General features: G+C 39.4%; 1 protein-coding gene across 2 annotated transcripts in view; it reads left to right on the top strand.

Annotated features, from left to right (window-relative positions):
- The window catches only part of TMEM87A (transmembrane protein 87A), a 34459-nt gene extending 21411 nt beyond the window's left edge, over nt 1-13048 (top strand). Inside the window, exons 11-19 of one of the 2 annotated variants that reach the window (XM_061611312.1) lie at nt 80-151; nt 2044-2152; nt 3385-3443; nt 3632-3735; nt 3978-4051; nt 5868-5929; nt 7211-7266; nt 7737-7767; nt 10587-13048. In XM_061611312.1, the coding sequence (XP_061467296.1) occupies nt 80-151; nt 2044-2152; nt 3385-3443; nt 3632-3735; nt 3978-4051; nt 5868-5929; nt 7211-7266; nt 7737-7767; nt 10587-10628 (609 nt within the window). In that variant the 3' untranslated portion in view covers nt 10629-13048. Of the gene's footprint in view, nt 1-79; nt 152-1055; nt 1125-2043; nt 2153-3384; nt 3444-3631; nt 3736-3977; nt 4052-5867; nt 5930-7210; nt 7267-7736; nt 7768-10586 lie in introns of both variants that reach the window. The other variant, XM_061611313.1, reaches the window with a different exon arrangement.
- The last annotated feature ends 3962 nt before the right edge of the window (nt 13049-17010 follow it).

The following is a 17010-nucleotide window of genomic DNA, read 5'->3' on the forward strand; positions in this document are numbered from 1 at the left end:
CCCTGTTTTGCGGGAGCGTATTACCTTTTTATCATGCTTGTATTTCAGTAAACTGATTCTCATTTTGGTACTTTTTCAGTCATTCCATGGTGTTACAGCTGTGGTAGCTAACTTCGGGCTGTCTGTCATTGACTCCTGTATTATTTATTGGATATCCTTTCAGAAGTTGTGTAGAATGATTTTCATTTATGAACAATGGCAATATAAATCCTGGATGTTTGGTGAAAAGTTCTATATAGCTGAGAAAATGTTAACAGCTGAAGTTAACAGCTGGTTAAATTACCCTTGTATCATTCCTCCCTGAGGGTTTTCTACTTTTTTTTAGGACTCAGCAATGAGTATCCCTCCTTGTGAATAAGAATGACAACATTTGCTAGTGCTATGAGCAATAAGCAACTGATCCATCCAAACAAATTTAAGCATCAGTGGGATGTAAATCCCAACTGTATACTGTAATTACATTGATTTCAATGGGTCATAAGACTATTTTTCTTTCCCTTGATTGTGCCTATTGTAAATGTTGTAGCTTATGGCTGGGCATGTATTTTGTGCGATGTGTGTTTTTCTTGTAAAGCAGTCCAGTCCCCCTCACTGCAGCCTGATGGAATGGCTGTTGCTAGGTGACAATAATAAGTGACAGAAATAGCTGTCTCACCAGGCAGAACAGTTGAACAGCACTCTTGTCCGATGGAGCCTGAAGCTCCAAGTGCAGTTTTGGATCTAGAAAATATTTTAACACTGAATCCGAGTGACCAGGATTTGTACCTTTCAGCTTTTCTGCAAAATACTATTGATTGGCTTAATCTGGCCTCTGGTTTCATCGAACAAAGAGAACAGATAATTGGTGTTCTACATTAATATTTTTCTGTCATTAATGTAATAACTGGTGACTACTGGTGCTTGAGGTTGCAGTCCTGTTACACACTTGCCTGGGAGTAAATCCCACTGAACTCAGTAGGACTTACTTCTAAGTAGACATGCTTAGGATTGCACTGTAAGTCTTGTATCTTGCTTCCGGTCTTGGTTTCAATGCCTTTTTCTCTTTGTCTCTCTAGGCACAGAATGATCTTGCCTCCTTGGCTTTTATTCCATTGGCTTTCCTAGATACTGCCCTCTGTTGGTGGATATCCTTCTTCACTGGCTTATTTCATGGAATGCTTTTTCTTTGGCATTGGGTTTTCGTGGTGGGTGGTATTCTATTGCAGATGTCCTGCCAGATTCTGATATTGCTTATTTTCCTTCACAAACACAATTCTTTAAGGTTCTGATCCTAACTACACTTAGTAGGGACTAATCCCCATTGAATTCAGTGGAATTTACTTCTGAGTTGGAATGCTCAGCAAGTCTGGTATTGTGAAAGATGTACTTTTACAGCTTGAATGAGTGGTTATCAGTTTTGGAGAAGACCTTGTGCCTTCATGCAGTGATGCCATTGGGTTCTGATAGGTGAAGTGTTCCATTAGTCTGTATTTCGTAACAGGAAGAGCTATGTATTGGTAGGTAGGAAACAACTCTGTCTATTTTAGTTATCAAACTTCTGAACGCTTGCCTGCACATTATGTTTGTGGTAGAAATAACTCTGCTATCTCCAAAGAAGCCTCATGGTTTTTTCTGTAGCCCTCATGTGGAAGCTACTGAACATTGTCTTCACATGGCAGTGCTTCACACTGGAAATGTATTGTTTGAAAAGAAGTCACCACATGGATGCCTCACTGTCATGGAATATATTTTATGTGGGTGGTCTTATCTGTCATTTTTCAAGTATAACAATCTTTGGAGGATCACCTCACAGAAGCATTTTTGGTAGTCGTATGTGAGAATTAGTGCTGACCAGTGTAAGTGGTAATTTAAGCACAGTATAGGAATTGTGGGAGTCTTCATGCTTATTTGTTTGAATTCTTTGTTTATTTTAATAGGCTACCATGCTTTCGGGGTTCGGTAGTATCATGTTCAGTTGGTATGCGAGTTTATGGATACTGAATCTGAATATTGTTGGTAACTGTGGTCATGCCTGTAAGCTTGATTTTTCTTGACTTACCATACATATTCATCAGTTTGACTCAAACAATGAAGTTGTTAAAACTTAGGAGGAATGTTGTGAAGCTCTCTCTCTACCGACACTTCACCAACACTCTAATTTTGGCAATAGCAGGTGAGCTTTAGACGTAATCCCTTCCTTAATGTTTACAGGGCTTTTTGAGCGAAATGTTGTTTGGGATATGTACCACTTCAGTGCTCATTCTGTCATGTCCACTCTGGTTTGCCTGAAGTTCAGTGCCTGTACTGCAAATAAAACGGGCAGAGAGGAAATAAAGGGGTGCCTGAAAACAAATAACAAAGTTATAAGTCATGATTATTTTGCTGTAATGCTAAATCATTAACTATGGTTAAGTAAATCAGCCTGTGTATGAGCATTCTCGCTTTGCTCCTCCTTTCCTTCAGTGGGGAAACAAATCATGGAGAGGCTGGCTTGGTGTTATGTCTGAACAAGCACTCATGACTTGCTTCTCTCCAAACAGACCATGATCTGAAGCTTCCCGATTGTGGTTTGTTTCATAGTGCTACATGGAAAACAGTGCTCGTGGGGTTTTTTTCTCCAAACAAACCACAAGCACTGGTGTGGATGCAAGACTAAACCAGCTGCTCCTCACCACAGCAGGTGTACTGAACTGACTATGAAGCTGCAAGAGCAGAAAGGGTTCTGAGAAAAAATGATCATTCCTCTATCTTTTATTTTTATTTTCAGGGTTTTACTGTTAGTATATAAAGCCCTTAATGCTTGGGACCAGTTTACTTGAACGATTGACTTGTCGCATATTGTCTACTGGAGAGCTTCAATCTACAGAGTATGCACTTTTACAAATGACATATATTATTTGTTCTGCATCTGTTAGGAGTTGATCTTTCAGCATGACAGCGCATTTGCTTTGGAACTCCCTGCCTAGTAACATTACACACGCACCCTTGCTATACTGTTTTAGACACCTGCTTAAAACTTTTTTATTTCAACGAGGCTATCCAAATACATAATTCAGTATCCGCATTTAAATTTTGCTGATTTTATCTGTCTATTATTGATTATTTTATATAGTTTGTGTAAACCACTTTGTTTTAAGTGGTTTATTATTTCTATATAAATACATTTTAGACAGATAAGGAACAAATTCTCAAAGGCACTTTTACTGCACAATCAAAGAAATGCAAACTGATGACCAAACGCCCAATAATATGCATTGATACTTGGCTTAACTCCCATGGTTATAGATGATTTAAAAATAAATAACTTAAAGCATATTAATCTTACAAGAGGAGTTCTGCAGTTCAGTTGAACTTGCTCAACTTTCACTAGTTGTTTATGTGTTTATGCTTTTCTCCAATCTTTAGCATCTGTTGTTTTTATCATCTGGACCACTATGAAATTCAGACTGGTAGACTGTCAGTCGGTAAGTTTGATGTGTCTTTTTTTTTTCACACTGCCATGAAGAGTATGCTTTTGTTTGATAAGCAGGTGGTTAAGAATTATGAATGAATTTAATACAAATTCTGTGCCTTTCTTCTTATTGAAAATATTGGCATTTCTCCTGCAAAGAGTGGTCTTTTCTGTGTGCATATCTTACCTTTCTTTTAACAGGATTGGCAGGAGCTGTGGGTGGATGATGCCATCTGGCGGCTTTTGTTTTCAATGATCCTTTTTGTCATCATGGTTCTTTGGAGGCCATCTGCCAACAACCAGAGGTATAACATTCATTATCTTTTCTTGTAAAAAAATAACATCAACAGTCATGGCCTATAAATCCATCATTCCAAAGCATTACAAACGCCATCTTGTGCTATCTGTTTATTCCTGGCATTCAATAACGTTAAGGTGTAAAGCCTATAATCACCATTACATATAATAAAGAGTCCTGCAAAAATATAATATATATTTTTGGTCTGCTGAAACTGCCATCTGTTTATTTATTTTGTCTTTCTGAAAGGTTCGCTTTTTCACCATTGTCTGAGGAAGAGGAGGCGGATGAACAGAAGGAGCCAATGCTGAAAGAAAGCTTTGGTAAGAAGAAAATCTTCTGCATTATGAATGCAGTTTTAGTTCCAAATGGTTAAATCTGGTGAATGTGAGTATGGCCCATCTGCACTATACATTCAAAGTAGTACCATACCACTTTAAACGGTCATGATTCCCCCCAAAGAATCCTGGGAACTGTAGTTGCTGCTGTAGTAAGGCTGCTGAGAGTTGTTAGGGGATCCCTATTCCCCTCACAGAGCTACAGTTTCCAGAGTGGTTTAACAATCAATCCTTCCCAGGGAACTCCAGGAATTGTAGCTCTGTGAGGGGACTAGAGATATCCTCACAGCTTGCATCACTCTTAACAAACTACAGTTCCCAGTTTCTTTGGGGGGAAGCCATGTCTGTTTCAACTGGTATTATAGTGCTTTAAATGTATAGTGCAGATGGGGCCTTATGCCCCACAACTCTGCCCTACAGGAGTAGTAACAGTCTGCTAGCTTCAATTTTTGTATGCTTTGGTTCCGTTGTTTTGTTCGTATGGCTACCATGGTGTTGTTAAGAACAATTATCTTGCATTCTTGTTATTAAGAGATTAAGAAGACACCGTTTTATTTCAGAGGAGTCCACCTGCCTTTGCATAGCAGAGGAACTGGAACAGAAGTTGAAGACATAAATCCTCTGTTCACTATGTGAAGACCACATAAGAAGTAGTAATGTTAGCAGTCCTCGAAAAAGTTAACTTTATGATAGGTAGCAAAGAAATTTGTTCTGAAGGGCCTTCTGGGTAGAGAGGGGAGTGAAACAGAATAGGGATGTGACGGACCAAGCAGATGTGTTGCCAGCTGAGGGGGGAAGGGGGGTAAAGCCTGCTCGGAGCTATGCCAGGCTGAAGCTGACATGGTAATTTGGCCCAAATCGTGCCCAGTGCAATCAAGTGACAGCAGTGGGGCCAGCTCAAGATTGAGTGGATCCCGGGCCAGCTCAATCCCTCCCTGCCCCCAGAACATCTCATTTTGGGGCTTCCTGCAGGACTCTGCCTGCAGTAGTTCTATCTCCCTGTACTTTCAGTAGACAGAACTAGGAGCTCCACACTGGCAGAGTGATGGTTATGTCTCTCTATGGGCAAAGACTGGCAAAGCTGTTCTGGGCTGAGTAGAATAAATCCTCCACCCTATCTAACCTCCTAACCCCCACCAGCAAGGCAGACTGGAGATTTGGATTGCACCCTGAAGTTTGATTCATCATTATCTCTCACCTAATCCTACACATCCCTGCTTGCTACATATTTGTCTTCTTTGTGCTTTTGATTCCATGCAAACACCCATGGCAGTAAGCAGCCTATGGGCTTCCCTGAGTGCTGGGTTATCTTGAGTGCGGGGGCTGTAACTGCTGAAGCTATTGTGTCTGGTGGGGGCTCCAGCTGCCCATCCCAATTGCTAGAGCTGCATTTGCTCCCCCAGCCTACCACAGGCAGCTCTAATGGCTGAAGAGACCTGCTAGTTATGCAAGCTACCATTGCTTCAGGCCAAAAGAAGAGCTGAGTGGAAGATCAGCCCTAGCTGCCCTGCAGTAGCGCAGCAGCAGTGGCCTCCCAGACATATTACCCTGGTCTCTTCTCTCAGGAATTGCTTCCCAACAAGCCTGTCTCCAGTGTATTACCTATCTTGATTAGAAGCCGTTTCACTGACTTCTATATCTCCCCCACCCTCCGTCCTGCTCTGTGTGTGCCCCACCCAAAAAAGAAAAAAAAAAGATGCTGGGGTTTGTCATAATGGATTAATGTTAAAACATCCATAAACTTTAAACATTCCAAGGTAGCATAGTTGAATGAATTCCCCCCCCCCGGTATCTTATACAGAGGGAATGAAAATGAGAAGTTCAAAACAAGAATCAAATGGAAACCCTAAAGCCAACAAAGCAGTAAGTATGATTTTCTTATAGCTAGTGCTGGAAGAGGTGGTGGAACTTGCAATAAAATTGTTCTGAGATGCTGACTAGGTGATATGTTAATCCTAGGAATCTGCATATATTTCACATGGTACAATCAGCAGAGTAGCGGCAAATTCAGAAGTGTAGGGTCCCTTCCTAATAGTCATATCCATGCCCCCCCCCCCAGCCATGCCCCCTTCTAAGATTATACAACCTTATAAAATGATGGAATAATCTGGCCAGGCTTGAATACTGCTTTCTGTTTCACTGTCACCATTTGACTGTCCTTTCTCACTGTCGGAGATTGCTTGAAATACTAAATTCATTATCTACATGTTTATCTACCTGTTGCTAGAATCTTCTCAGTGACTGACTCATCTCCTTTCACTCTGATTAGCTCCAATCAGCATGAAAGGAAAAAGAAGCAAGTTAGACTGCTCTTCTCAGTGGCTAACACGCTCCCCTTCATGCTGATTGGCTGATAGGATGCTGGAGACATAGGGACCCTGCTGGGAACTGGCTCCCAAAAAAGTAAGGAGTCTAAGACCCCCGAGACCCTGGACGACTACACCCCTGGTTTTAATTGTGCCAAATGTTGATAATGTGAAAAATAACAGACCTGTGGAGACATTCTGAATAAATTAAGACATGCAATTAGAAGAAATAATCCATATAGATGTTAACATAGATCCATTGTTCTTTTTGAATTATACGAAAAGATTTCCAGTACAGGATTATACTCTTGGTCTACATTGCTGACATGGACTGTTTCCAGTTTTGTTTATCTCATACGTGATCCACTATAGCAAGAATTTGTTATGCTAAATCTTGGAAAGTCCCTTCCATATCTATTGTAGTAAAATGGAAAAATCAAATATATGAATAATCTGTTATGTCCAAATTAACTAACTATATTAGTGTTAAAGAAGGAAGTAAGATTTTTTTTCAAAATTGAAAATTGGTTTGATGTTACAAATTTATTTAACCTGCTCTAAAAAAGAAACTTTTGATAGTTTTCAGCTTAATTTGACATCTTGAATATCTTTTGCAAATAATAGCTTTTTATTTTTTGTTTAAGATGTAATAAAATATTTATATCCTCTGAAAAAGAAGAGGCAGAGGAATATCAAATACAGTTAATGGGACATTCTGTAGGAAAAATATACACAAGATATTTTTGATGGTTTCATGGCAAAATGGGGAAAAATGTGCAATGTTATTTTTAAGTAGAATAACCATTCACTAAACTCATTTTTTAAAAAAAAAATCCAGCAGGAAGATGATTTGAAATGGGTAGAAGAGAATGTTCCTCCTTCAGTGACTGACGTGTAAGTACATGTCGTTTGGCTTATGCTCATGACAAGCATACTGGAAGCAAAAGCACGGAAAATAATCATTTCTAGAATATAGGGAATGTTGCCAGTTGCATATAAGAACTAGTGTGGACTACTTATGGTTTCTGCCTGTGGGGTACTAGCTACCAGTGCTAATGTATACACTGCGAATCTAGCTTGTGACCTGCTGCTAGTCGGTGCTGTGGTCCATGAAGGTCCCTGTTGGTCTACACCACTGACAGGGACTGTTCCCAGTTTAGTTTATTGTTTGTCTAATGGTGTGCTTTCTTTTATACTGTGCTCCAAATCTTCATTTATTAAAATTAGTTTTTACTCTGACTCTTGGGAAAGTATCTGTATTTACAACATTTCATACTAGTGATAAATTGCCAACATTAATGTTTCTTGTCAATACTGTGTCTGTTGTTAATTGTTAATTTTTATTTTTACTTCTCTCAATGCAGTGCTCTTCCAGCACTTCTGGATTCCGATGAGGTCAGTAGACAAATCTTCAGCAACAATTAAAGTCTTGTGACATGACAGGGAAGTCATGAGCAAAGTATTAAGGAAATGATTTTGGCCTCTTAAAACTGAAATGCTGTAACTGTTCTAGTCAGTGCATCATGGAGCCAAGAAAAGCAAAAAGAACTTCCTGTTAAATATAAATCAAACCTTTTAAATGACACAACTTAAAATATTTTATGATCTGAACACTGAGCTACAATGTGATTTTTTAATTTTATTTGCTACTTTGAGCTACTGCTTTTTTGACAATGCACTCAAAGCATTTTGGGGAAGGGCTGTGGCTCATTGGTAGAGCACCTGTTTCACATGCAGAAGTCCCAGGTTCAAACCAGGTAGGGCTGGGAGATGCCCCTATCTGAAAACCCAGAGAGCTACTGTCCTTAGCAGAGCTTGGAAAAGTTACTTTTTTGAACTACAACTCCCATCAGCCCCAGCCAGCATGGCCACTGGATTGGGCTGATGGGAGTTGTAGTTCAAAAAAGTAACTTTTCCAAGCTCTGGCTAGTGTGGACAGTACTGGTTTAGATGAACCAGTGGTCTGACTCACTGTAAGGCAGCTCCCTGGTGTTCCATTTCACAGTTTAAAATAATAGTTTGCCATTTAATAGACACGGTACAAAATTTAAAAAGTGACTTGGAGGGAAGCAGATTCATGACTCTAACCTTATTCTTTTCACTTCCACTCATAAGAGTTGTATCATTCAGTAAGGGCTGAACTAGACATTATTTGGCAGTTACAGGAGAGATAGGTGCTTAACCCTTCCAGCGTTCACCTGCAAATGCTTTCCCCCACCCCACACACTGTTATTCTTACAACAGGATTTAATTTCAATTTTGGAGCCCCCCTCCCAATATAAAATGGAGCATAAGAAGGGGAAGCATTAAGCACCATCCTCTCACCTCCTGATCTCCCTACAAATACCATTGGGAACCCACATTAGCATTTTATGGGAAACATCAGATTGGGAATGCTATTTCCATCATCATCATTGTTATTATCATCATCATCAACAACAACAACAATAATAATAATTGGGAGAGGACTTCCAAAAGATATGGGGTCCTGAGCCATAAAGAGCTTTATAGGTCAAAACCAGCACTTTGAATTGGACTCGGAAACGTACAGGCAGGCAGCGTAACTGGAACAGAATTCGTGTTATATGATCTGTTCTCCTTGAACCTGTCAACAATTGGGCAGCTGCATTCTACACTAACTGAAGCTTGCAAATTACTATCATCACATTTAGTTCAACCCTAAGTATTTTGAATATGAATTGGCCAAGCCAGTTTCTCAGCCGCAGCGACTGCCTGGAAGACTTGGCTGTCTAATGAACTGAGTGTGGTAGCTAAATGGCAACACCAGGGAAGACCAAGGATGAGGGCTGTAAATGCGGTCTGCATGATTTTTTTTGTTCCTGATACTTTTAAGTATAATTTTCTTGTGAGAAGCTTTCGTACACTGCTTTGAGAGCTTCTTAGGGCTATGAAGCAGGAGATAAGCATTCTAAATAAATGGGTAAATTTCATGTGTATCATATTCTAAAAGATCTACAGTGTACATGGAGGGTTAAAGCATCACATTAACCCCCCCCCCAAAAAAACCCAGTGGGGGAAATATAGCACAGGGAAGGGATGGAGAGGCAAGGATAGCAAACAGCAAAGAGGGATAGGACAAGAGTTGCATGAAGGGGATGTGAGCAAGTGCTGCTGTATTTTGTTAGTTTCTGATGCTGTTTTAGTGTGTTAGTTTTAAGCTGTATGGGATGTTTTGAATTGTTAATATGGTTTTAACTTTGTTGTTAGCTGCCTTGAGTTAGGATATCACTGTTTTAAATGAATAAATGCAATCACACATACTTAAGGTTTATTTTGTTTGAGAATGAGGACTACAAAGTAGTTGAGATTTGTGGGCTTTTTGAGGAGGGATTTGAAAGAAGAGAGAGATGACTTCACTAAGGAATTCTGGCTGCTCTAGGCATAAGGATTGGAAAGGGGAAATGGGGAAAATCATTTGGGAGCAAATGACCTTCAGGCAGCTAAAGATAGTAGGGTTTGATGACTGAAGGCAATAGGAAGGGGTGTATTGGGAAATTAGGGCAAATAGGATGCAGCAAGACTAGAGAGCTTGCAAGGCAAGAACGAGAAGTTTGTGTAAGATATAGAAGGAATGGGAAGCCACTGTAGGGATTTGAGGAACCATCCTGAGTGATGAGAAAGATGAATGAAAAATGGTTTATGTACCAAATTCTATAACAATTCTAATTCTATAACAATATGTGAGCAGAATGCATAAATGAGCATTCATAATATGTTTCTGGAAAGCCTGTGTTCTCACATTTTCTGTTCAGTCTCTTACCTGTGACATATATGATTAAATTTGCATATATTGTGACTTAATGCTCATTCTTGCAGCTCTGGGCTCCTACTGGAAGGGTGGGATATAAATCAAATAAATAAATTTTCAATATGGTAAAGTTACTGGCAATTTGATTTCTACCCATCATTTTTGTGTGCCAAGTAGTTCTTCTGAATGCACTCGGATCTTACATTTACCCAAGCCCTGAAAAGCTTTCAGTCAATCTTTAGAATGTTTAACAATTTTAGCTTATATCCCAAGGGACCAAATTCAGAAGAACTGTTTATCACATGAATGATATAAGTTACATGGTGTCAACTTTACCATGCCTAAAATGTAACTCGTGTTAGAGAAGAAGCATTTACTACAATAATGTAACTTTTAAAAAAATGAAATATCAAACTTCGTTGTGATCTCTGTGTCAATCTTGCAGGAAAGAATGATCACACATTTTGAAAGATCTAAAATGGAATGAAAAAAGAAACATTTTGCGTGATGAAGCTTCTTGTTGTTGGAGAAAGGAAGAAACATTTGTCTCCCTTGGAACGTTCCTGTGCTGCATTCTTCTGATATGTTCTGTGATCTTCACGTTTGGAATTGAACACTGTTCTCAGAGGGAGAATATTTTACTTGGATCACTGTGGTGGGAATCACATTTATGTTGATAAACCTAGAAAAACATTTGAATTTGCATTGTTGCTGCAAGTGTGGGTTTTAAGCCCTTTAAACCTCTTTATTGCAGCATATTTTTATTTTTTAAATATTTAAGTCAAGCTAAATCTAAAACTGTTTTAACAAATGCCTGAGGATCTATTAATTCATATGTTACAGCTAAATCCCATGTGTTTTAACTACAGTGGGGAGGGAAAAAGAGTTAGGAATGGTTTCCTCAAACCAGCAAGGGTGATGCATGAACAAAGGCAAGTTCCAGCTTGCAGACAGTTTCCAGCAACCTGTGAACTCAATAAGGAGCTACACATAAGAAATTCCTGTATTCAGTATCTGCGGCTGTGCATGGAGGATTGAATCACACCAGTCTAGTAGAGGACTGGTATTGTGAGAGCTGCCAGAATCCACCGTCTGTTAAGAGAGCCTTGCACACAGTAGTATGCTGCTGTATGCAAGAATCTCTGGATTAGGGTCAGTGCCTTTCATTTTTCTTGGATATAGCAGCTTTTGACTGAAGATTCTGGTATCTAGCTTGGGAAAAGGAGAGGGTTTTAGAATAAAATCTGCTTATGGGAAACTTAACATATCACAAGGGATGTATTTGGAGAAACTTATGGTTCCTCATATTTTTAGCAAAAACAAGTGCAATTTTATTCACTCCGCTGTGTAGGAAAGATTGTCTGTTTTAAGTTTCACATACTTAGAAGCAATGATTGCTTAATTCTTAGCGTTTGTTGCATATCTCATTGCTGGCAATGGGATGTGAGCATGAGCAGTTAACTATTTAAATCGGAGCAATGTGTAATTTAATTAAAAACACCTCAACAACTCTTCATTGACTCTGACCAGTCCCCATACCTATATTGGAACCTACTCCATAGACTCACAAACCCACTCTTGTTAGACTCAACCTCTCCATAAAGACTCTCTTAATCAGGCCTGGTCAGGTTGTAACTCACCAAGCTGAATGGAGCCCACTAGCCATATATGTGGGTTGTCAAGCAATTGGAAAAAGCTTGATAAGCCTCCTGTTTTTGCAGTTCAAGGTAGGCAGCAAAACCAGCAGGGCTGTGTTTGGTGAAAAGTTGTGCAAGCCTGCTCTGAATGATTATATATGTCAGACTAACCTATCCTAGATGTCCACATATTCTACACAAACAATTGTGATCCTAAATAGCAACTGTGTTCTCCTTGCAGTTTTCAGATAGAGATCTGAACAGGCCTGGTGTCTATACTTGGCATCCCTGGGCAGCTGCGAGATCCCCAGTGCCCTGGCAGGGTCCACTAGCTTCAACATCTATCCTAGGTTTATTGAGCCTCCTTGTTCAACTTCCTACAGTGCACATAATGTAGCATTGCTCTGTGACACTGTGGGAAATTTAAAATGGTGGCTTATGACCACCAGTTGTTGCAACCAGGTAAATCCATGACCAGGGCCTACCTGAGAGCACTTTGCCAATGGTCCCTCTAAACCTGGATCTGGCCCTGAATACTGATTCATACACCATGCCCAACACTTTGTCACCCAGAAGATTCCCAATATGGCCAGAAGCATCCTGTCATACTTCCAGTGGCTCCAAATATTCTGCTGTATATTCCTTATCTAGTCCTCCTTTCACAGTTAGTTCTTCCTTGTCTCACCTCTCTTCCCACCATGATCTCTAATGAGGAGCCACCTCTGTATTTGAACATTTAAGTATCTCACAGGATTTTGTAAAAAGGATTCTTAGAAAATTAAGCCTGTTACTGGGAAGACAGTAAAGTCTTGCAAAGGGAGTAAATTCAGTTTATGATCATAACAAATATTCTCCTGCAATAATTTATGCAAATATGCTGTGCTGGGATATTTCTAATCAAGGTGTCTTCTGGGAGGGAATGATTTTTTTTAAAAAAAAGATTGAAAATGTAGTTTTCAAATTTTAGTGCCAAAATTTGGGCTTTATTGCTGGTATTTGACCCTTACAGCATTCTAGCAGAATTTGGAACTGGGATTTAACATTAAATTTGCCAGTGTTTGGATTCTGCTTTCCAAATTTGTTTTAGCTGTACCTACATATAAGTAGTTCAGTAATGGGTTTTTCCTGTAATTTATAGGCACTTTTTTATTTGATTCAGTCTGAATTGCAGATTTCTGTTTTGTAAAATAAAATTCTTTTTTCCCCTTAAAGCCAGTCTTTAAGTGTAGCTTTCTGACCTTAAGTCTGACTTCTCATACTTTGATGCTAAATGAGGGCCATAAGGTATAGATTGACTGGGCACTGTGTTTCTATAGGAGCACATTCTTCTTTATGAACATCTCAGTTCCTTCCTTGTAAACATGGATGGGGACTACTTTTGGTTTCCTATCTTTGTGAGGTTAAGCTTGTGGGGCTTTTTATATCCTGCCATTCAAAAGAGTTTTTCCTGGGGCAGCTTTCTCTTGATTGGGCATAAAAACTGCAATACACTCCTGTTGTATGGTATTTATTATTTATTTATTTAAAATATTTCTATCCTGCCCTTCTACCCTACAACCGGGTACTCAGGGCGGCTACAATAAAATAGCACACATGTATAATAAAATACACAATAAAAACACAAACATTACAGTAAATTAAAATGCATAAAATACAATTAAAATACATAAAATGCATTATGCATACACATATACACACATATTAGAAGTGTACACCATCAGATTACAATGCTTACATGCACAATGTGTTCCTACAACTTCCTATTTAGTTGCTCAATTTTGTTTTAAGCTACAGGTGAGTATTGGCAAGAAGGTTCTTTTCGCAGTCATTCAGGTTTCTACCTAAAAGCTTTTCCTCTGCCTTTCTATAATTACTTAGGGTAACAGCAACCTGGAAACACCTAGTCCCACTTACCATTGGATAGTGCACAACCCCTATTGCCAGGCTTCTATTCTAAGATGACACAAAGAGAAAGCAAAAGAAATACTTACTCATATCAAAAACGTGCACACCTTGTTCTTTTCCTACAATACCTGCAATCCTTATAGCTCTACTCCCTGATAACTATTTTGTTTGTAAGAGTTTGTATTTTTCATTTGTAATGCTAAAGTTTATAAACATTTTTTGATTCTAATCAGGCTTAGTTGAAATGAACGATACCTTTCATCCACACAAAAGTCCAGTCCTTGCAAGAATCACTCAGTCTTCTGCAGTTCTGCAGATAATTCAAGTCACATTCTTTGTGTTTTATCCAATGCTTACACTTCCGTATGGTATCCATTCTCCAGACTACACCATGATAGAATTCAGATCCTTGGCAGCTGTGCTCAAGTCTTGGCTGCTTTGCCATATCCATAGCCCATCACTCTTTTGTTTTGGTTATAAGCGGATCATGTCTTCCACTTATGGCCTCTAGGATCAGTTGTACTTCTCCTACACCAGCAGTCACTATCTAGCCTGTTCATTTAGATCTTACCAACTGGTGCAATCTACAATAAGTATCTGCCATTTTTAAACACTGCTCATAGAAAGGTATCTCCCCACATACATGCACAAAGATCCAGAAAGCAACTGGAAATATTAATAAACATTCCACACAATTGAGAATCTCAGGTTTCATTATAGCCTCCTTTAGTTCCGGATCTAGAAAGCAGTCTAAAAGCTTGACACAAGAAACTCTAGAACAGGTTGCAAACTGTTCTCACACAGAAGTCTTTTATGTAAACTCTGTCCACATTTACTAAAATATCCAGCAGTGATTAAGGATCACCATGGATGAAAACTATAATAAAGTAAAAGTACATTTTGGCACAACAAAATAAGGATATTCTATCATGCACATCCTGATAGATCACATTGCTTCATCTTTTTATAGGATTCCTTGGTGGTTCACAGTGATCACATTTGATGACAGAGAGCAGATAAAAATTGCCAAGTTGGCATCCATTCCAACTTGAACTTTACATCACCTGCAGAATCATTAGAAGTACATGTTGCAGGTGTAAGTTGTATGCATATGGATGTTTGCAAATCACTGAGAAGACACTTTCTCGCATACAGCCCAGATGAAGTCAGTGGACTACTTGTGAATAAATTTGCATAGTTGCATCTTTATAGTAAAAGATCCATCAACCCTATCTTGCCAAAAAACTCTTTGCTGCACAGGCTAAATAGATCACATCACTTATGGCATTATTTTTAAACTATCATCATAATCAACAACATTATTTAAATGTATTACCCACCCTTCAACCAAAGGTCCCAGGGCAGGTCACAGTTTTAAAATACATCATTAAAAACAGTTAAAGACAACCTAAAATCCCATCACAAAAAATGGGTGGGACCTAAAAATATACATCTCATGTATACAAGGCCAGGATAAAGAGAATGTGTCTTCAGCATTCGCCAAAAATTATAAAGTGATGTTTGCCAAATGCACATCTGTGGGGAGTTCCACAACTTAGGGGCTGCCACAGAGAATGCTATCTCCTTGGCCACAACCACCCTGAGCTCCCAAGGATGGTGGAACTACCGAAAGGCATCTGCTGATCTCAACACTCGACAGGGTCTGCAGGGAAGGAGGTGGTTTTTCAGATATTTGGGAACTAAGGGCTTTAAACACTAACGTGAGCACCTTAAACTGGGTCCGGAAGTGAACTGGCAACTAATGCAGCTGTTTTAAAACAGGGCTTGTATTCTAAAGGGAATCCCAGCCAGTAATCTGGCTGCTGAATTTTGGACTGAGTTGAAGTTTCCGAGTTGTCTTCAAGGGTATCCCCACATATGGCATTGTAGACATCCCCTTGAAACAACTTCTCAACCAACTTTATCCCTATGAAAACTTAGGCTGCACTAGTGACACTTCAAAAGCAGTGAGAATGTTTTTTTCTGGCTGTGATTTGAAGTGACTCTGCCCTTGGCTGGAAACACCTCCTTTCCCCACTGCTGACTTCAGATCTTTCAGTACCACCACAGCAAAGTGCTGGGCCAATCACCGTCTCTGCCTGAGCCTACAGCCATACTGGAGGGGCAACAGGTTGATCTAACAATGAGTTGCAAAATTTGAAGCTGAATTTTTTTTAAAATGCACTCTAGCTGATCCACCTAGGTTTTAAGAGTAAAAAGGGGCAGAGTTTGACTAGTGTCATGTGCTCCTGTTTTCACAAAACAAAGGTGGAGATGCAGTGGAACTGGCAAAATAGTGTGTCTCTACCCTTCCTGAAAGCAGGAAGTTGTTTTTTCAGACCATTCTCGTTGATGTGGATGTCTCCAACACCAGTTGCTGTAATGAGGGAGATACCAATGAGTAACTAGTGTGTGGTGAGAGACCTCAGTATTGGTCCAAGTAAATACGCACATTTATTCTTGTTTTCATTCTAGATCTTAGGGAGGATAATGCTAGCTGAAAGGTTGTGCATAAATTTCAAGTGGGATATCTACAAATGCCTTGAAAATAATACTGTAAATATGAGATCTGTCTAGCCTGTGCAGTGAAGACTTCATTGAAAATATGTTTGATGGGTCTTTTAACACAAAGAAATAACTATGCAGTGTTACTCATTACTAGCTTCATTTATATTAGTGAGTCTTCACTGCTCTGTTTGGATAATGTGAAACTGCTAGGTAATTGCATATTCATAGACTGTTCACCTGCGTATACAGCTGCTGGCTGAGAGTGCTCCATTTTGCATCTTGAGTGTATTTAGACACAACACTTCTGGAAGGGTCTGTAGCTATATGGATCAGCATCAGGTTTTATGCAGAGTCTCAGGTTTAAGTTCTGACATCTCAAGTATTAGGGATGGAAGAGACCCCTCCGTGAAACCTTGGGGAGCTATGATGGATGTCTCCTCTGACTCCCATAAGGCAGCTTTGCTAAATTTATCTCATCAGGCATTTAAAGTATAATTAATAATTTCCTTGTAATTTAATAAGGTCTTATATGATTTTAAATTTAGTACTACTTGTATGCTACCTTGAGCAATATATTTTATAGAAAGGCAACTATTATATAAATAATTAGAACCTCGATTACAGAACTATAGCTCAGTGTTAGTGCACACACTTCGTATGCAAAAGTTCCCAGGTTCTAGCCCTGCAATCTTCAGGGCTAGCTGGGAAAGGACCCCTATCTGAAACCCTGAAGGGTTGCTACCAGTCACTTTTGTAGTAGACGCTACTGAGCTGGATGGACCAATGGCCACGACGCTGAAGTTGGTTCCTAGTTCCCAG

The sequence above is a fragment of the Rhineura floridana genome, chromosome 2 (assembly GCF_030035675.1).
Source record: "Rhineura floridana isolate rRhiFlo1 chromosome 2, rRhiFlo1.hap2, whole genome shotgun sequence".
In the NCBI taxonomy this organism is placed as follows: domain Eukaryota; kingdom Metazoa; phylum Chordata; class Lepidosauria; order Squamata; family Rhineuridae; genus Rhineura; species Rhineura floridana.